At 36.4% G+C, this 21,356-nt stretch overlaps 1 protein-coding gene across 1 annotated transcript in view; it reads right to left on the bottom strand.

The window, feature by feature from the left end:
• Positions 1-960: 960 nt before the first annotated feature.
• HOOK3 (hook microtubule tethering protein 3) overlaps positions 961-21,356 on the bottom strand; it is a 91,428-nt gene continuing 71,032 nt past the window's right edge. Inside the window, exons 16-22 of the mRNA XM_081085023.1 lie at positions 19,458-19,545; positions 15,551-15,585; positions 8,207-8,289; positions 7,098-7,198; positions 5,646-5,750; positions 5,423-5,494; positions 961-2,386 (exon numbers count right to left, since the gene is read on the bottom strand). Coding sequence (XP_080941149.1) covers positions 2,246-2,386; positions 5,423-5,494; positions 5,646-5,750; positions 7,098-7,198; positions 8,207-8,289; positions 15,551-15,585; positions 19,458-19,545 — 625 coding nt within the window. The 3' untranslated portion in view covers positions 961-2,245. The remainder of the gene's footprint in view (positions 2,387-5,422; positions 5,495-5,645; positions 5,751-7,097; positions 7,199-8,206; positions 8,290-15,550; positions 15,586-19,457; positions 19,546-21,356) is intronic.

Raw genomic sequence — 21,356 nt, 5'->3', positions numbered from 1 at the left:
AACAACAGATGCTGAAGAAAAATAAGAAGTAAAACTTCCTTCTAAAAGCTTGGCACCTTTCTAACCCATTTAGAGAACTATATCTGAGTAGGTGGGTGGGCCAGAGACCAGGACTGGGGCAGTAAATAGAGAAGTAAAATAAAATCTTCATATCTTATAGGATATAATCCTTTAAATAAATAGTTCATAGACTCTTTATGTCCATCTATCTTATTCTACAGGTATAATTTCCCAATTATTTTAATTTAACCAAGATTAGTTTCACACTCTGTTCTAAAACAGGTGAATCCTTATGTGATTTGTAAAATCAGGGGTTGGGGGTAAGAACCATCCTAAATAGTTTTTGATCTTTTATTGTCAAAACTTTTTATGTTGCTTAGTTTGGCTTAGCCTCCTGAAATCTCGCAATGCACTCTACTCAGGTGGTTCTGTCCATTATCACTAATTCTTGCTGCTTTATGGTCATAGTAGGCAGAAGCATTCACACTGCGCTTAGATTTCTGTACTTAATGTAAGAATCAGCACAATGCATAAAGTCATTTCTGTGTATATTCTAATACTTCCTTCAAGTACGATTTCTGAGGACAAATGAAAACACTACTAATTTTTAGGTCGATTTTCTTATAAAAATGGAAGTAGGAATTTAAAACCAAACATTTGACTACAATTTATGAAAATTCTAAATTACATTTGGCTTGATTTAAAATTACTAATTTGTATTAATATACAGAAATAAATGAAACCTGAACTTCCAAACAGCATGTACATGAAATGATTCCTCTTACTTGGTGACCTATCTAAAAACAAAAACAAATTTAAAAATTGACCTAATTTCAGTAATTATTTTGCTTTTAATAAAATGGGCTATGGTGTAAGAAAAAGGCTGGAGGAGAACTTAAATATAATTGGGGACCAAATGCTTGAATTAATATGTAAAGGCAGGCAGAGGCATTTCATTTTCAAATAAATGATATTTTACATTTATGTAGCACCTTATATACTCAAAGTGCTTTACAATCATTATTACTTGACAACCATTCATCAATGTAAATAAACATGGTTTACAATCAAGCTATCAATGAATCTAAACACTTTGATGCAACCAAATACCCAAGAGAATCTGTTCAGTAGCAAATTCTTGGACTAATACATAGAATTAAGAAAAAAATGTAAAAGAGACCTGTCACAACAGCACGTATAAGAAGTCCTTTGCTGATCTTAATGACTGATATTAAGATGTTAAGTATTAGGAATTATTGAGGAATAGAAGTGTTTATATTAATGAATAAATAAAACAAGAGATGCAAGTCAACAAGGAAGTTGCCCAAAGGGTAATGCTACCTATTACTTGTAAATATATGAAAAATAGGTCTAAGATATAGAAGGCAATTGAAACTATTAATATCAGCCACACTAACAGATTCTGATCCTCAGTTACTGTGATATTCCAAAATAAGAAACAATTAATGCACTGCCTGACTTTTTTCTCTTCTGTAACTTCCCCCCAATAACCTAACCAATGCATTCACTTCTACCAGCAACAAGATAGCAAGAAATAATAAAATTCTATGTATTTATGTTTTAAAAATAGTTTCCAAATCTTCAAACAAATTTAATTTCCTATAAAACAACGTGAAAACTAATTTTTCCCTCTAAATAACTCTACCAGGTGCCATAGGTAAGATCTAATTAGCACCTCTGCCAATATATTTATGTCTTTGCAAAAAGTGCATTTGCCAACCATTCATTTTATATAGTAAATATGCAAGTTATTTGAAGTGCATTTGGAAAACAATTGAGAACACAGATTAATACATCATAAAAAGATTAATTCCCTTTAAACAAAGACATTCTTATAAAGCATGGTAACACAGAGGCACAATAAAGAATATAATTCTTGTGTATCAATATTGGCAGAAAATCTAATTCATTACAAAGCCTACATACACCATTGGGGAAAGGACATTTTCATACAAAGAAAAGTACTACACTATTATCCAACACTTTTAATTGGGCATTGAAAAAATTTTTGGCACATGAAAAGGAACTGAAAAGACTACAAAATAAAGGACCAAGAAACTAAAACATCATAGACATGGAGAGACAGTCCTCAGATGAGGAACAACTAAATATTAACATAACACAGAGACAAAAAATAAGCTGGCTGAATTTCCTGAAATGGTGTTACGTGTAACAGAAGTATGTTTTGAATGCAGGATGTTTTTATTCTACTGGCAAGACTTGTCTACCTTGCTGTGGCTGGTTGAACATGGCCTGGGTAAGATCTTCTCGTGCTGGTTGCTTGTCGTTGCCTAGCCAGAAATGACTGCCCTGAACCTGTACTAGCAAGTCTATCTTCAGCCGCCTTTTTATGCAGAGTCATTCCCTATATCACACAGAAAAAAAAAGGTAATCAATGAAAAAGTAGTGGAACATACTCTCATAAAAGACAATTTCATCATGCAGATTTTCTTACATTGCATCAGAAGGCACAATTAGAAATGTTAATTCTGCTCATTATAGATGAAAATTTTATAGATATTTCAGTTCCAACAATTAGGCACAAATTTTCCTTTGGAAAAATGAAGAGTTAGTTTTCTGAATAGACAATAACCAAAACAATACATAATAGAGACAGATTTTGGAATATAGTACCGATTCTCAATCACACTTCCCTTTCAAATCAAATGTATGAAGTGATTTTCCAAGAAAAACAGTGCAATTGATTGGTAGCAGTTGATTCACAAGGGGCTGTGGCAATCAGGGCATATTTAGAATGGCAAACCACAAATGCACTTGCTGTTCCTTAAGGTGGAAAGGCACACTAGATTTCATACATACCACCATGCTGTTTTTCTTCACTTCAGGTGGACTTGTATTCTCAAACAACTTAAGAAAAGTTCCTGACAGCCCCAAACAGAGGCCCAACAGGGCGCAGGGGGTCTTTCTTGAAGACAGGAGGATGGCCTACTAGCTTGGAAGGGAGAAGAGCCATAACTGCTGGGCCCAGAGCACCTTAACAGGAGAAAATAACCTCGGGGGGGTGTACTCTAAACACAGAGGAATAATCACAATGAACAGCCTATGAGGAGATCAGGAAAGGAGTGGTTTTGGTCGTCATTTAATAAGCCAGTGAAGACCCTACACCAGACAAACATGGAGCACTGAGAGCGGCTGTTTAATCTGACCAGTGACTGGATACAAGTAAATGGATGGGAGGAAGCGGAAGGCAACAAGGAGGAAATGAGCAATTGGGAGCCAGGAGGAGGGTCAGGCAGCTAAAGCTAAGCTATACTAAGACTCACAGCCTTCCCAGAATGAAATGGACAAACTGGCACAGAAGGCAGAAGACTAAAAGGTAAGTCTTCCTATCACTAGTTAAAACACTGGGCATGGCTTTGCATTTTTAACAGAATTGCAGTCTATCATATATTCCCAAATACATTAACACATTCCTCCATTTTGCCAACGAGACAATCCAGAATAGGTTTTTCACTCAATCTGAAATCAAAGCATTTAAGGATCTGAATCAAACTGACAGAAATCTATTGGTAATCTTTATTCAATTTGGCTACATATAAGGTATCCTCCAAAATGTATACACTAATAGTTGATAGCTCAATTTTGAAAATGAAATGTATTTCAATAAACAATGCCTTTATAATTATTCAAAGTATGCATATATATCTTTTTGGATACCCAATATATTTATATTTCATTTAAAATATACTCTTTTTTTCACTCTCATATTCCAAGCAACTTATTCAAATTCTTCATACACTTTCAAGACCTCAGTATCCATCACAAAGCCATTCTCTGAGACACTCAATACCTTTTCCCAGCACTTGTCATCTTCACTTCCATTTCGGTTGAAGGAGATGCAGAACTTTCTGAATGTATGTATGAAGCTGTTACTGGCTATATTACCTGAACATTAACTTGTGTTTAGTCTACTCAGTTATTCCTTCACTCTATGAAGAGCTAAAAATTAGGACTATTCTTTAATATTATATCACAGGATAAATAAGTTTAGTTCCATTAGAAACACAATATGTGGAGTCATAAAAATCAATCAAGAATAAGAAATTACTGCCCTAACCGGTTTGGCTCAGCGGATAGAGCGTCGGCCTGTGGACTGAAAGGTCCCAGGTTTGATTCCGGTCAAGGGCATGTACCTTGGTTGCGGGCACATCCCCAGTAGGAGGCGTGCAAGAGGCACCTGATCTATGTTTCTCTCTCATCGATGTTTCTAACTCTCTATCCCCTCTCCCTTCTTCTCTGTAAAATATCAATAAAATATATTAAAAAAAAAAAAGAATATGAAATTACTAATAAGGATTGAGGGCAGAGCTCCAAGATGGCTCTAACTTTTAGGAAGGATATAGAGGAAAGAGAATAGGTGGAGTCAAGACTAGTTCCCAGAGAATTTCCTTAAATATATAAATTTTTCCTATTGTTTTAATTTTAATTTCCAAGAAACCTATACTTGTTAACAGTAATAGTATTTTAAACTTACTGATTTCCTCTTCTGTTTTTTTTAAATTGTGATAAAATCTTAAATATGTACTTTTAACCAAGGCAAATATAAATGTGGACATGTCATGAAATTGTATTAATTTTAACAAAGATCAAAACATAGAATTAGGAGGCCTGGGACACTAACCTTCAAGACACAGTATCAATTATAACTGTAAAACAGAAATAATGGTATTGTGCCATTAACACAGCTTTAGTGTTGAAGAGGATTGCTGAAAGGAATATGGTTAAATTTCCTTTCTTAAGCAACTAACAATTAAAGGCAGAAAGCGGTCTTACTGAAGAGAAGAACAAAGAAGAAAAAAATGACAAAAAGTATTGAAAAGAGTACAGTATTCTCTAAAAACCACAACTATTTATATCCAGAAAATCATATTAAAGCAGAATGTGATGAGCATTTATTTTCCCCTGCAATACATTCAAAGTTTTTTTTGTGTGTGTTGGAAATCCAATTTCAAAACTTCCAGTCGTTCAGGGTCTATCAATCATAAACATGTTCTAAACCCTATGAGACAGTTAAACTACACTCAGTATAAGTACCATTCATGCAAAGTCCCACAAAACAAAAGCTACTGCTTCAGTATTTAGATATTACTAAAGTCCCTTTCCTCTAGAAGAAAATGGTTCTAAGAGACAGAAATCAAACTGTCATGTATCTTTCTATTCTCTAAGGATAATGATATGTTCAAAATATCCTAACCATGCATCTGATGGTTCTCACATCTGCTTTTCAGTCCCAAGATCAGCATTAGGTTTTGTTAGTGTGTGTTAGGATCGTATTACTTTCAGATTCCTTTGGCAGAATTACCTCTACAGTAAAGGGCATGTAATAAGTATTACATATTCACTGAACTTTACAATATGTTTACAGGTGTTCTTTTCTTACCATATTGTACCAGGCACTAACAATATATTTTTCTTCCATCTCTCTTTGACTCTTTGTTTTCTCATATTCTTTCTAAAATACAAGCACATGTAAACATGAAAAGCAATTCAATATCAATAGTCACAATGTACTCTCTAAATTAATGGAGACAACTACATACAGTAAGGCTTCTAGAAAAAAAATAAAAAAATGAAATATCTTATTGTCTAGTACAGTGAACTACCTCTAATGAATGGAACATTCGGTCCCGTTCCTGCAGCTGATTTTTAAGAGCTTGTATTTCTGGTGCTGCTCCTTGATTTTGTTTAGGATCTAAAGTGCGGATAACCTGTAAAAAGTAATAAAAGAAAATATTTACAAGTCTCAAACTGAAAGAATGTAACAGCTAAGAAAGCACTTATTTAAAAAACGAAAGATAAACCTTATGAAAATGAAAGCTATCGTACAAAGATACTTTAAAATTTGAATGTATGAAATAATATTCAATTATTGCAACTTTTAATTATATAAAACTTTTTAATTATGTAAAAGAATCAATTATAAGAAGCCATTTTTGCTTAAAATTAATAAATTTTACTACAGCAAACACTACTGACAGCTATTTGGCCTTTCCCTTTCCTCTGATTTGGTTCGGCTAGCCCTCTGCCTCTGACCAGACGGGTACTTAGAAAGAGGTCCTGATGGTTTAAAAGGCTGTCACTGTGATCTATCTCTTCTGTCAGTGGCTTGGGTTAGGCATGGGTACATGATGCAATTCTAGCTAGCCAACTGGAGGTCTTCTGGGAAAGTCTTTTTGCTTTTTGGCCCAGTACTTTTAGCATCAAAAATAGGCAAGCCTATAGAAAACTTGAAAGAGCAGAACGATAAAAATCCAGATCACCAATTACTGCACTGCCACATCTGACCCCTCCCCTTTCCCGCCGCCACACACATACACACACACACACACACACACACACACACACACACACACGCTTGCTTGTTTGGGGGACTACTTGAAAGCAATCCGCAGACCTCAGGGCATGTAACCCTTAAACACGTCAACATGCATCTCTTTTGACTAAGGACATTCTTCTACATAATCACAGTAAGATTATCATCTGTAAGACAATTAATATTTCTACAAATCATCAATCACTATTCGGGCCACATCCACATTTCCACAGGTGTTTCCAAATGTCTTTTCAAACTGCCCTATTAATGTATTACATTTGGTCCTTAGGTGCCTTTTGGCTTTTAAAAATCACAACAGCCTCTTATGCTCCCCCTACACTCTAATGCCTATTTTTGTTTTTCGTAACATTGACTTTTATCCCAAATTCTGCATTTATTTGATGATTTTCTGAAAGTGTTATTTAACTGGTTCTAATACCCTTATTTTCCTTGGGAACTGAAAGGTAGGACTAGAAGATTGCTTAGATTCAGGTCAAGTATTATTGGCAATGATACTCTATCAGGAGGCACAAGATGTTGGTTGTCCTACCATTAGTGGAGGTAATTCTGATTACTACTTAATGTGGTGACTGCCACTTATTTCCTACATAAAGGTTCGTTTTCCTCTTGGTACTTCTTGTTCTCCTGATGCTCTGCATGAGAAGTCACTGTACCTGCATTTTGAGAAGTCAGTGGAACATTGTTGGAAAGTGAGGTGAGATGCCCATGAATACATACTTACACTTTTAGCTTTCTCTAAATATTTCTTATATCGTTCTTCCATTTGCTTCATTTCCTCTTCTTTCTTCCTTAAAGCTTCCTGTAACTCTTCAATTTTTAAGGCTACAGATAAGACAATAAAAAAAAATTTTTTTTAGATTGTAACAACTTTAAAAACATTTCAACTAACAGTAAGTAGTTAATAGCTTTGAGATGGATCTATTCCTATATTTTTAAAAAAATCAATTCATAATTTTTTACAAAAAGCTTTTCTTATAAACAAAAACTCTACTATGAAACCACTCAAATTAAAAAAGATCCATTGAAGGATGGATGGATACACAAAATATGATATGCATATATATACAATAGAATATTATTCAGCCTCAATTTTGATACATGCCACAACATGGAGACATTATACTAAGTAAAAATGGAAGACTTTATGCTAAGTGAAATAAGCCAGACATGAAAGGACAAATATTATGTTTCCAGTGGTATGAATGGGAATACTTAAAAGAGTGAAATTCACAGAGACAGTAGAATAGTGAATACCAGGGGCTAAGGATACAGAGCTTCAGTTTGGGATAAAAAAAGTTCTGGAGATGATGGTAGTTGCACAACATCACTACACTGGACAATTGAGTGATTGCACAACAATATGAATATACTTATTGAACTGTATACCTAAAATGGTTAAAATGGTACGTTATGTACATTTTACCACAATGAAAAAAAGTAAAACTCTATGTTTTACTTCACCTTCCACAAAAAAGAATGAAGTCAAACTACAAATATATGTAAGTTTAAAAAGAAGTAAAACTTTGACTTATATTCAACTATATCACAAAAGAACTAATTTAATAAAGTATTCATTATCCCTCACCGTTAATGAATGAAAAACACGACTATAATTAGAAATTTAAGAAACACTGTGAAGATGACTATATATATATATATATATATATATATATATATATATAGACATAAAAGATATATATATCTTTTAAAAAATAAAGCAAATTCTTTAAAATAAGGCCTATTTCTAAAATAAACAATTTTATATAAACTCATCACTAGGGTGAAGTAAGGCTAACTAATTTAACACTATGCTAATTAGAAAAAACTCACAGCTGTTGTTAAATCTTGGTTCGAGATCTTCAATAATGGCTCTTTTCTTCTGCAATTCATTGTTGGCTTCATGTAGTTTCTCTCTGTAATAAAATATATAACTGTGTCACCTACTACTGTTCAAATGAAAAATGTAAGTTCTTTATTCATGGGATTCAGTTGCACAGCTCATAGTGCTATAAAACAAAGATGAGTCTGGCCGGTGTTGTTCAGGGTTGAGTCAACCTATGAACCAGGAGGTCACGGTTCAATTCCTGGTCAGGGCACATGCCCCAGTTGTGGGGTTGACTTCCAGTAGGGGGCGTGCAGGAGGCAGCTGATCAATGATTCTCAGCATTGATGTTTCTAATCTCTTTCTTCCTCTCCCTTCCACTCTGAAATCAATAAAAATATTTAAAAAAAAAGAATACTTAAAACAAAAATGAAAAGACAAATCCAACATGAATTTAACAGATTTTTAAAAATAAGTTAATCTTAGAGTTTGAAATAGTAGTCGCTTTTGCCCCACTCTGCACACGAGGGTACAAAGAACTTCATGATGTTTATATTTTTCCTAGGAAAAAGGGTATTATAAAAATTAAATTTAAAACTTTGCTGAGGTTTTACAATGCAAAATCTTATTGCAAAAAGTTGATGTTCTAAAAATAAGGAGAGAACACTATGCCAATAGAAAAAAAAGATATATGTAACTACATGGATAGATATCACAGACTGCTGAACACAGAAAGTCAGACCAAATAGGGCAATAATGAATGATTACGTTTATATGAAGTTCAGAAAATTTAAAAATTTAGGAAAAGTGATTGAGATTAGCACAGTGGCTCCTTTAGGGATGTAATCAATCAATTACAAGGGACAAGGATAAATCCTGGTGGGTTGCTGCAAACATTCTATATGTTGATATGGGTTACCTATGTATGTAGGAAAACATTCATTAAGCTGTTTGTAGACTTAGGGACTTAGGATTTGTGTATTTAAGTTATATTCTAATACAAGTGTAAAGAAATGAATTAACAAAAAGAAACTTTGTTCCTGGCATTTATATGTGTAATTCTCCTTATACAGTATTTAGTGTGGCACTCTATAATATGAAAGAAAAAAGGCTGCCAAAATACAGAAAAATAGAAAATAGGATACTTTGTTTTCTCTATTTCTACTCTTTTAAATGCATAATCCTATATAATAAAAGGGCAATATGCAAATAGACCAAACAGCAGAACAACCAAACAACCAATCAAAGCGTAATAGGCTAATGATACGCTAAGGCTGCACAACCGTTTGCTATGACATGCACTGACCACCAGGAGGCAGATGCTCCGACCGGCAGGTTAGCTTGCTGCTGGGGTCCAGCTGATTGGGACTGAGCAAGATGGGCCACACACACTCTGGAGCTCTCCTGCGGTCCCTCCCCAGCCTGATCTTGTACCGGTGGGGTCTCTCAGCCTGGCCTGCCTGTACCCTTTCGCAATCTGGGATCCCTCGGGGGATGTCGGACAGGCGGTTTCAGCCTGATCCCGCAGGCCACTCCCCTTGGGAAGGCACCAGGCTCAAGGCTCATGGCTGGCAAGTGCTGCTGTGGCAGCAGGAGCCTCTCCTGATCGGGACTGATTGGGTGTGAGCCTGTGGCAGGCACAGTGGGGCCGGGATCAGCGGAAGCGGCAGGTAGGAGCTGCAGGCAGTGTTGGACTGCAGGTTTCAACCTGATCCCTGCAGGCCACCCAGAGGGACCCCACCCACGCATGAATTCGTGCACCGGGCCTCTAGTATATTAATAAATATTTTTCAACAATTTATTGAAGGTATCACACACACACACACACACACACACACAAACACATACATAACAGCGTGGAACTAAATTAAGTTTACAGTTGTATGTGAAACAGAGTTTATTCTTGTATTATTATTTATTACTAGGTGCCCAGTGCACAAAATTTGTGCACCTTGAAAGGAACTGTGGGCCGCGAGGCTGCAGTGGACATGGGGGGAGGGGGGTCCTTGGCCCATCCTCCGTGCCCCCGCCTGGCCCCTCCTGCTGCAGCCCCTGGTCCCGCCTGCCGGCAGCCCCACTCCTGCTGCTGCTGCTGCTCCCATGAGCTGACAGCGCCGGCCCCACTCACACCCGCTGATGGCGTGGAGTGACTGGGGCTGGCGCCAGCACCGGGTGCAAGCGGCACCAGCAGCAGGTGGAAAAGCCTTGAGGGGCGATCGGAGCCTTCCCTCGCAGCCCGGCTTTGTCCAGAAGGTTGTTCGGAAGCACGTCCCGTCTAATTAGCATATTATACTTTTATTATTATAGATTATTATAGATTGTATTGTTTTCTATATGAACAACTGTAATCCTACTTTTGCCCCACCCTGCACACACACACACACACACACACAAAATAAACATATATAGTTTGGTTACCCATCCCAGAGGTAACCAAACCTCAGAATTTTAATCATTCTCATGACTTTTGTGACAGGCCTTTGCATTCCTATAAAATGTATTGCTTAACTTTGCCCAATTTTTACATTATACAATACTTATACTGTATGTATCGTTCTGTGACTTCCATATTTTACTTAATACTACTATGTTCTTGTGATTCATCTATGTCGTGTGTTAGTCCTAGTTTACACATTTTTACCCCTGTATAATGTCCTATTGTTGAAATTACCTTACTCTTATCATTTTACAATTGGTATTATTTTTTGACTGATTGATTTTGTGAGATTGATTTTTTGTTCTACTTACTTATGCATTCATTGGTTGCTTCTTTTTAAATTGATTTCAGAGAGAGAAAAGGAGAGAGAAATAGAAACACTGAAGAGAGCAAAACATTGATCGGCTATTTCCTGTAAGCCCCCTACTGGGGATTGAGCTCACAACCCTGGCATATGCCCTGACAGGGAATCGAACTGGTGATCTCCTAGTACATGGGTCAACAGTTAACCATTGAGCCACATTGGCCAGGCCATTGGTTGCTTCTTGTATGTGCCCCGACTGAAGATTAAACCTGTAACCTTGGTGTATTGGGAATGATACTCAAACCAACTGAGAAACCTGGCCAGGGCATTAGTAGTATTTGTATTGTTTCTACTTTTCTGTGATTATAAACAAGTAGAGGCCCGGTGCACAAATTCATGCACAGGTGGGGTCCCTCAGCCTGGCTGGTGATCAGGGCTGACTGTGGGTGTGGGGGGCGCGGGGGGGCAGCCGGCCGGGACTGCGGGAGGTTGGCTGTGGGAGCACACTGACCACCAGGGGGCAGCTCCTGCATTGAGGACCTGCCCCCTGGTAGTCATTGTGCATCACAGCAACCGATCAACTGGTCGTTTGGTCACTTAGGCTTTTATATATATAGATGATCTTCCATACTTTCCTCTACATGTCCTCTGGTACACATGGACAACAGCATTGCTAGGAATCTAGGGCAGCGATTTTAAACCACTATGTTGCAAGAATTTTTAAAACATGAAATACCTGACTAGTCAAGGGCACTGACCTCTTTTCCCTTACGTTGTCAAATAAAAATATGACAACAGCCAACACAACAATAGCCTTCCAGTGTGAATGCCTTGTCTTGAACCATAAATATATAGCTCATATAATAGAGTTGCATAATAAGGCTGTGTGTGGTTGGTTACTTCTTGGTACCAGAAATCCTTGTAAGTATATGCATCTGATTTTTTAAAAAGTCACTATGGAGCAAAAAGAGTAGGTAATTACCATTATTATTTTTGGGGTAAATCAATAAAATTTATATATTTTTTTGTCAGATGGGCAAAAATAAATTTTTTGGTGTGCTACAGATTTTCAGTAATTAGTTTATGTGTGCCATGAGATGAAAAAGGTTGAAAATTGCTGGTCTAGAGCATATATAGGGGAATGGAACTGATAGGTCACAGAATATGTTCATGTTTAAGTTTACTAAGTAAACTGCCACATACTCCTACGAGCAATGGTGAGAATTACCGTTGCTCAACATCTCTGGCAATACTCAGTACGTCTGATTCTTAAATTTTACCAATTTGGTGTGTGTAAAATGGTCTCCATTGTCACTTTAAATGTGTATAAAATTGACCATCATTTAAGATGTCTATGGTCCCTGTGTCTTCCCAAAGATATGATGAAGTCCTAATACCCAGTACCTACGGATGTGACATTTGGAAATAGAGTCTTTGCAGATGTAATTAGTCAAAATGAACTCATACTGGACCAGGGTGGGCCCTAAATCCAATGATTGGTATCCTTGAAAGTCCCAAGAAGGCACAGACCTACGGAGAGAATGCCATATGGAAATAAAGATAGAGATTGGAGTGATGCACCTACAAGCCAAGGAGCACCAAGGATTGCTGGCAGCCACCAGAGATACGAGAGGGGCATGGAACAGATTCTCTTAGGACTTACAGAAGGAACCAATCCTGTTGACACCCTGATTTCAGACTTCTGTTAGAGAATAAAATTCTATTGGTTTTGGCCCCCTGCAGTTTGTGGTAATTTGTTATAGCAACCACAGGAAATGAATACAGGTCTCATCTCTAATCAATTCTTTTAATGACGATTTTTACCTTGTAAATGACTAAACACAAAAAATTGTCAGACCATAATTTTATGAAACAACCGGTATTCTCTTTTTGTCAATAAAGGAATTGAAAGAATTCAGTACTAAATCCTGACTCTAGGTAACCTTACAATGGCTGGGAGGTAACATTTTCTGTTCTAATACATTAAAAATCTGCCTACTGTTAGACTTGCTAGCAAGTATCAGTTGCAAGGAGCATCTCACCTTCCCCACATTAAAAAGAAAAATTTAGCATGAGGTAAGGTGCCAGACTACAGAATGTCTTTCCAGTATCAACAGAACAAGTAAAAATTATCTACCGAGGATATCTGTTTTACTATAGTGCAACACTAACATTCTAACAGGTTAACAATTCATGGTCACTCTGCACTCAATGTTTGCAAGGAGAGATGTTTGCAAGAAAGTGACAGGAAGGATTAAATTTGTTACTGGGTGTGAGAAAAATCATAAAACATTGTCAACCTCAGATAAAGATAAAGATAGATGAAAATTTCTTCCTTATGAGAAAACAAATGTAATATTTTGAAATTTATTTCACCATTTAGATTAAAAAGCCATGTTCTGATATATCTGAAATTCAAGGAAATGTTTGATAGTCTGCTACTGATAAACTTTATAATACTTTTTTCAAAAATTTACTTAAAAGGGATGATTCAGGTCAGAGGAAGAGCAGCAGGAGAGATCCCCTTGGTCTCTCCCCTTGAAGTTTCAGCAATTTGAACAGCTATAACTCAATAAAGGAATCCCCGCTCAATGTACAGTCATGCCTGAGATCCGCACATTGAAGCATTAAAGGTGGGCCAGCAGGAACAAACTGGGTAGGCTGGAAGGCAGAAGGAAGATGAGCCACTCAGCCCTGCAGCTGGGAGCTAACTGTAGGGCTCAGCCTGGAGAGGGGAGGAACCCAGTTGTGGCTGGTGCTAGCTTCAGCCAGGAGAAGCAGAGAGACTCGGTGGAACGAGCAGCATGAGCTGAGGCTGAGTCAGAGACTGGGGCAAGGACACAACACGGGGTGCACCTGTGCCTCTTGGGCGGCCGGAATTCTAGACTGAGAAACAAAGCCACAAAGGCCTGCTGCCTCATAAACTCTATCCTCCCATCTCCTTTGGTGTCATGTTGCGGAGTACATTACCCGAAAACCCGAAAACTGGTACTATAGAATCACGATTTTCCCGGAGCAAAGGGTGTACTCTGTGACTGGTCCCAGGTCAGGGCAAAGGGAGACCCCTGCAGAGGTTCAAGGTCACCATTACCAAGAGGGCAAAACAAAGAAGGCAACGGAGTTCCCCTAGGCCACCCAACCCACACACATTGTGGCTACACTGATGGCAGCCAGAGACACTGCAGGGTCAGCACTGGAATTTCCCAGAGCTAGAAAACTTGTGATTTAACACCACCTACTGGAAAATGATAGAAAGACCTCTTTGTATTAATCTGCTAGAGAGGTGCCACTCAAACAGATGCCTAGACAGAGAAGGAATTTATCGAATACCATGAATAACCAAGGTAGCAAGGCAGCTCAGAAAGACAATGAGAAATCTCCACAAAGCAATGTTAAACACAAGGAAATATGTGATATAAATGACAGACAATTCAAGATTGCAGTTCTGAAAATATTCAATGAAATGTGAGAAAATATAGACAGGCAATTTATTGCACTCAGAAAAAGAAATTAATGAACAAAACAAGTATTTTACCAAAGAGACTGAAATTTTAAGAAAGAACTGAACAGGAATTCTAGAGATGAAGAACTCAATAAAAGAGGTAAGAAATGAACCAGTGAGCCGTGTATAGAGCATTGGCCTATAGACTGAAGGATGCTGGGTTCTATTCCAGTCAAGGGCACATGCCCAGGTTGCAGGCTCAATCCCCAGTAGGGGCCGTGCAGGAAGCAGCCAATCAATGATTCTGTCTCATCAATGATGTTTCTCTCTCTCTGTGTCTCTCTGTCTCTCCTTCTCCCTTCCTCTCTTAAATTAATAATAATAAAAAATGAACCAGTGAGCATAGGAAATGGAGTGAAGCAGATGGGAGGAAAGAATTAGTGATATCAAAGATACAAATCTAGAAATTATTCAGAAGGAAGAAGAGAGAGATTTGAGCATTAAAAAAAAATGAAAGAAAACACTCTGATTCCACCAGAAAGAGCAATATAATAGGTGTTCCAGAAGAAGAAGAGAGGGAGAAGGGAAAGAAGAGCCTATTCAGACAAAGAGGTAACGAGAACTCCCCACACCTATGAGAAGAGCTGGTTCCACGAATCCAAGAGGCAAACAGAACACCTAATGACTCAAACCAAAGAGGTCTTCTCCAAGGCATACTATACGAAAACTGTCAAAAATTAATGACAAAGAAAGAATTCTCAAGGCAGTCAGGAAAAAGAAGAAAGTAACCTATAAAGGAAAACCCACTAAGTTATATTTAACTTCTCAGCAGAAACTCTACAAGCCAGACAGAGTGGAACCAAATAGTCACACTACTGAAAGAAATTACCAGCCAAGAATAATATATACAGCAAAGTTATCCTTTAAATATGAAGGAGAAGTAAAACCCTGGAATCTCATTTGAAAACAGTTCTAAAGCAGTCATTGTTCCAATTTGAGGATCTTTGGTGGAGACGACCCTTTAGACACTCTTCATATACATCTTGCAATGTTCTGTATCTTCAAGGGATACCCAAGCCATTGCCTAAACACTGTGTAACCACCTAATATAAAACACTTATGTTTCACTGGGTAATATAAGAATAAGCCTCAATAGCTTTTATACTTACAGATGTTCTTCAAGTTTCTTTTTTAGAAGAACTGACTGAAAATGGAAAATAAAAAAATAATTTATTACTTAACATTTCACAACTAATAGTTATTTTCTAAAACTTAAGCTCATAGTATTACCTAACTCTGAGTGAGCCCTCAGTCATCTCTCTGGTCAAAGAGCTCAAAACACATAATGTACGAAGTTTATTTCCCTTTGATAAGGGAGAGAGCAGCCCATAAGTAACAGCAAGCAGTATAAAATACCCAGAAGCTGCATCTCTGAATTACCTATTTATAGTTGGGGGGGAGGGGGGGGAAGCCACTCATGTAGACCTAATAATATCCGTGGACTCAGCAAGCAGGTAGAACTCTAATAATAATAGACTTTCCATAAGACATTTTTTATATTGTTTCTCTTGCATCATGATAAAGTCTGGGATCAATTTCCATAAATACTTAAGACTTATTTGATCAGTGATTTACAAATAGGCATATGTTGCAAATAATTTACATGATGGTATGGGAATATGAAGGATAATATATACACAGAATTTAACATGCTAGAGAATGCAGCTTTGATGGGGTATTTTTTAAAAAATCCTGAAAAGCAGGAGATCAGAATTGACCTAAAAATAATCAAATAGTAAGTGGCATTTATATAGGACCCTTAGGTTTCATAAACTTAACACTTGTAAGGTACATATTAATTAGTGAATTCCATGAAACATTCTGAGGTAAATGGTTACATAATTAATTCAGTCAAACACAATTAATATAGGCTTATTAAACAAATTGTTCAATCAATCAATAGCAGTGATAAGGAGAAAAAACTCCACACACTAAGTTCTTTGATTTTCAGTCACTTTATTTGATAATGCCTACAGTAACTATTTAATCAAATCCATTCTAACACAACTCTGGAATATTTAAAATTCATTTCTTTGTACAGTATATTAACTATAGCTAGATCAGTGGACCATGAAGTCCTCCATCACTGCTTCCCTCAAACATAAAAAAGATAATAACCCTATTAATTTCCTATTATGCTTGTTCCTTCCTCAGTACACAGGGTAAAATGAAAATACTTTCTAAATACCTTAAACTTTAATTTTTCACTTATGTTGTAATTAGGCTCTACAAAATTAATTTTAACTCTGAGAAAATATATAATAAAATAATGATTTAATGAGTGGTTAATATGTCAAGCACTGCACTAAAACATGTCATATACATTGTCTCATGTTAACCTCACAACACTGAGTAACAGTAACCCCTCTTATAGCTTAAGAAGGTAAGGCTGGGGAGATATTCAAGCTTTCAAGTGGCAGATATCTTTTCAGTATCTTAACTGTAAAGCGCATAAACCTATAAGGCAAGTAATATTGGTATGTCCATTTTGCATAAAATCCCCGTAATTTAAAATTTTAATACCATCAACTATAATGGCAGATAATATATAAATAATAAAATTGCTCAATATAGAGAAATGAATAGGAAGCCATACTTACAATAGCCTTGAGCAGAAACCATGCCAAGAGACAGAGAGGACATATTAGTATGAAGCAAACACAGCAGCCAATAGAAGGAATGATTTAGTAATTCATGAACAGAAGTAAAAGATATGCATTTTTTTTTCAAAAATGTACATTTTTCTTTCTTCTATGGTCTCCTCATCCTGTCTTGTTCTCTGGAGTTTTATACACTGTGGCTAGCTCAAATTATCCATATGACTGGATATAACAATGCTTTTCTGCTTCCAAGCTAAAAATAAATGACATAAAAATAATAATAAAAATGTGCAAACCATCCTACTCTAACTTAGGGTTACTGCAATAAGTAGAAATTATGTTGTTCTTCAGAGGGGACCAATCCCATTTGGCAGGTAGTTCTATGTATTATATATTCCTGAGATGCAACACTGTGGGTTAGTGAAAGAGAAGATGAAAGCAGCAAAAGTCTGTTGGGGGAAAGAACCACATATCCCGCACCACACTACTTCCCTAAACCATTCTGAGGCATATCATCAGAATAAGGAAAGTTTCAAATGGAGTATTTCCTAGATGTAGACAAAGAGATCTGAGAGAATTTCTAAGAATTTAGAGCAAGACATATCATGAGCATCTGGGCAGTCAAATAAACTGACTAATTTATGCAAATAGTACTTTAGAGGGCTTGCATTTCACTTCTGAAATATGTTCTCTTAAAGTAGTGGCAAACAGCATATTTAATTAGATTTGATTACACAGGTGTACCTAACTAACCAGGCTATGCAAAATTATTTTTCACAGAATAAATTTATGCATGTTTTAATGTAAGTAAGAGAATCAAGCATAAAGGTTATCGCTACAGCACTCATGTTGAGCTGATACTGATGTTTCACCGTTTTTACTTCCAAATGCATCACAGGCCCTTTGTGTCTCTGCCACAACAAATTAACAAAAGACGTCAAACTTTCAGAGACCAAACTAAGTTTACATTTTACATTTACCTCAGTGTGAGAGACCTAGAGATTTCACTGAACTAAGAGAAGTTCCCCACTTTGGTTCATCTCTCAGATACTCTTCGTTAGGTTTAATAAGATTTTAATACACAAATGGTGGTTTTGCTTCATCTCTTTATAATTTAGCATTCTGGATAAAAGCAAGTTTTAAAAGTAAACCATGACATTTTAAAATAGCTCCATTTTAATAAAGGAACAAGGTAGTTTCAATGTTGGTGACAATTTTAGGAAGTGGAAATCAACCTGGGAATCTAAGAACTACCATTACATTAATTCAAGGATGAACTAAAACCACTGCAAAGAAAAGCAGCTGCCAACATGTGCTCATGAAGCTTATGGAACTCCGAAAACTAGGTCTTTGACGAGCCTTTTTACATCTAATATTCTCAGGTTTAAGTGCTGTCCTAGTTTAACTCTCCTTTGATTGCTCTTGTCCTTATACCCCCTTCTGTTAATAAGGCTGATGAAACTGGATATCTAGTGTTGACGCAGATCCCAAAAATGACTCTACCAATGAAAACGATCAAATAAGTTTACACTCAAAAGCCAGAGTTTATAACAAATTACACTGGCAACAGGAAAACAAAAACAAAAAGAAACCAAAGAAACCCAACTGGCCGAAGCAAAGATTGGTCACTAAAACTTAGTGGTCACTAAAACCCCCTTCTTTACATTATCTTTTAGCACTTTATATTGTATACTGCAGTTCTATTGTATACTGTTCATTCAACATAAAGAATCTGCAAAATACGGATCATTTGCACTGCCTCAGAGACTGACTGACCACTACGTGCTACACAGCACTATGACGGATGGCATGAGGAGATGAAAAAGGACCTGGTGGCTGGCTCAACACATTTACTACCCTCTAGATTTGAGCATGCCAGTCCAGCAGGCAGGGCTATGACAGATATGCAGAGAGGCTAAGGAAATATTTTTAACAGGTTGTGAACTTAATTTGAGCGTGTATTAGCGGTGGGTAGCAAGAGGGATTCAGAATTTAAAGATGATGGGATTCTAAAGATGACAATTTTCTTGAATATCAATTTTACATAAAAAATTTCTACCTGAACATGTTAAGTTCTACTATCATTGTTTTTTGTTTGTTTTTGGCCACAGGGGAAAACCCTATACTTTGAAATCTGAGTTGAGCACTTGTAAAACATAAAGCTCAATTAACTTCTTAGTTGATAGCTACAAATAAACTTCTAATTCCCAGCAGAATAAATTGGAAAGAGACAATAAGGTATCATTTGGCTCTTTTTGGGAATGCTAGTAAAAGGAAAACATTGTTTCTTTTCTATAGTCAATATACGTAATTATAAAGTATTTTGATAGAGAACATCAGGTAAAAGAATAAAAGTTATAGATTTTGTTAATGCTATGGAACTGTTGGACCATGCTTGGTACATATTAAAACTTACATCTTCTGCTTTTGATCCTTGATCCTGTAAAGACTTTTGCAATTCTTCAACCTGTGACTGTACTTCCAGAAGTCTTTGATTCACCAACCTAGAAATCAAATGTACATTCATTTTCCAAATTCTGACTTAACTTATATCTTTTTTCTTAGGTTGTCATATGGTTAGAGACAGTATAATTAACAAAATAAAGCGTAAGGTTATAGTAGTAGTAGCTCACTTTTTAAATTATTTTCATAGTGCATGAAATTTCTATGATTTCCAATGTAGTGTTTTGTGGACACATTTTGTTGAATTAATGTACCTATGCATATCTATTTATCTGAAATTCACTTTGACATACATTTATTCAAACTATGTGTCAGGCACTATGCTCAACACAGGTGTTAAAGATCTCTGCACTTAAGGAATTTAGTGGGGAGGCAAAATGTAAACAAAATAAATCTGACATAAATACTTCAACATAGTGCAAGATGTATACAAAAGAATGATGACTGCTCAGAGAAGCAAGGTCTGTACCTAATTGTGTGGAGAAATTAGGACAGGCCTGACTTAAACTGAGATTAGAATAACAAATAAAATATATAGTAAAGGATAAAAAAGGGGATTTAAGACAAAGAACTGAATATGTCCAAAGGACACAGAAAAATGAGAGGGTACAGTAAGTTCATGAATGGTATGGCTGAAGAATAAGTTATGAGGGTAAGAACAGCTGAAGATGAAACCAGAGAAGAAAAGGAGAAGTTGGGTGCAATCTTGTGTAAAATGAAAAAGCATCAGGAACTTAAAAAAAAGATGGCCTAAAATTAGGCTGGAACTGGAATAACCCAGCCAACCTTTAATAATGCTGATTCTGAAGCTCAATCTTCATAAATTCTCTAGGTCATTATGATGCAACATTCAGTAGCCCAGTTTGGTTCCCTAGGTCTCGGATAATGTTGAGGACTGCCAGAAGGAAGACACACGATCAGATGATATTTTAGAAAGATCACGCTGGTTTGAGAGTGAAAGATGTATCAAAAAGGTCACAGAGCACGCATGAAGGCCCGGAAAATGCTACGACACAATTACCACATATGTCTGAAACAGAATGGACAGAGAGGAAATGTACTGGGAAGGCACAAGAACTCAAGGAATAAAAAGTAACACTTAGGATACTGACTAGGAAGAATGTAAAGAAAAGCAGAAGAGTAAAAAGGTGGTCCACAGCAAATCACCAAGCACAGAGTAGAAAGAGGAATCTCACCCGGAGAATAAATAATAAGAAAATCTGGAAAAACACAAGACAAGGAAGTTACTGAAATTAAAAAAAAAAAAAAGTTTGAAGAAGGAGGGGATGATCAACAACAATGAATTATTAGCAGAGAGATAAGGAAAGATAAATCTTAATTGCTCCCACTGGATTGGCCATTTAACAGATGATTAGTTATTTCAAAAGAAATATTTTAGTGAGATGGTAGTAGTAAAAGACAGACTGCCCCAAATCAAGGACAAATCAGGGAAATCAGTATTCAGAATCTAACTAGACAGAAAGTGTAATAAGATGTTTTGTGTTTTATTTTTTACTCAAGAAGGTACAAGAAATTCTGATCATAAACCTACATTCTATAAGTTAGTGAAAACTGCAGTAAAAATACAATCAAATCTATAATAATTGATGTTTTTCACATCAGGAAATATAATATTTGAGTAGGTTTTCAATAGTGAAAGAATTATCTGAAAATCTATATTCAATATGAAGAAAGGTATATTACGAGTAGTATGTTAATTGTCTAACTTTTCAGAAAGCAATATGAAAATGCAGCATACATCAAACTATAAGACTATTTCAAATACCCACCTTAGCCATTTTTAAAATTAGGCAAAAGTATTGCAAGCCTATTAGGTGGAGGCCACTGTAAA

This window comes from Myotis nattereri (assembly GCF_964212035.1).
Source record: "Myotis nattereri genome assembly, chromosome: 2".
Classification (NCBI taxonomy): domain Eukaryota; kingdom Metazoa; phylum Chordata; class Mammalia; order Chiroptera; family Vespertilionidae; genus Myotis; species Myotis nattereri.
Note: the sequence above shows the minus strand (reverse complement) of the source record. Positions and strands in the feature narration are given on the sequence as shown.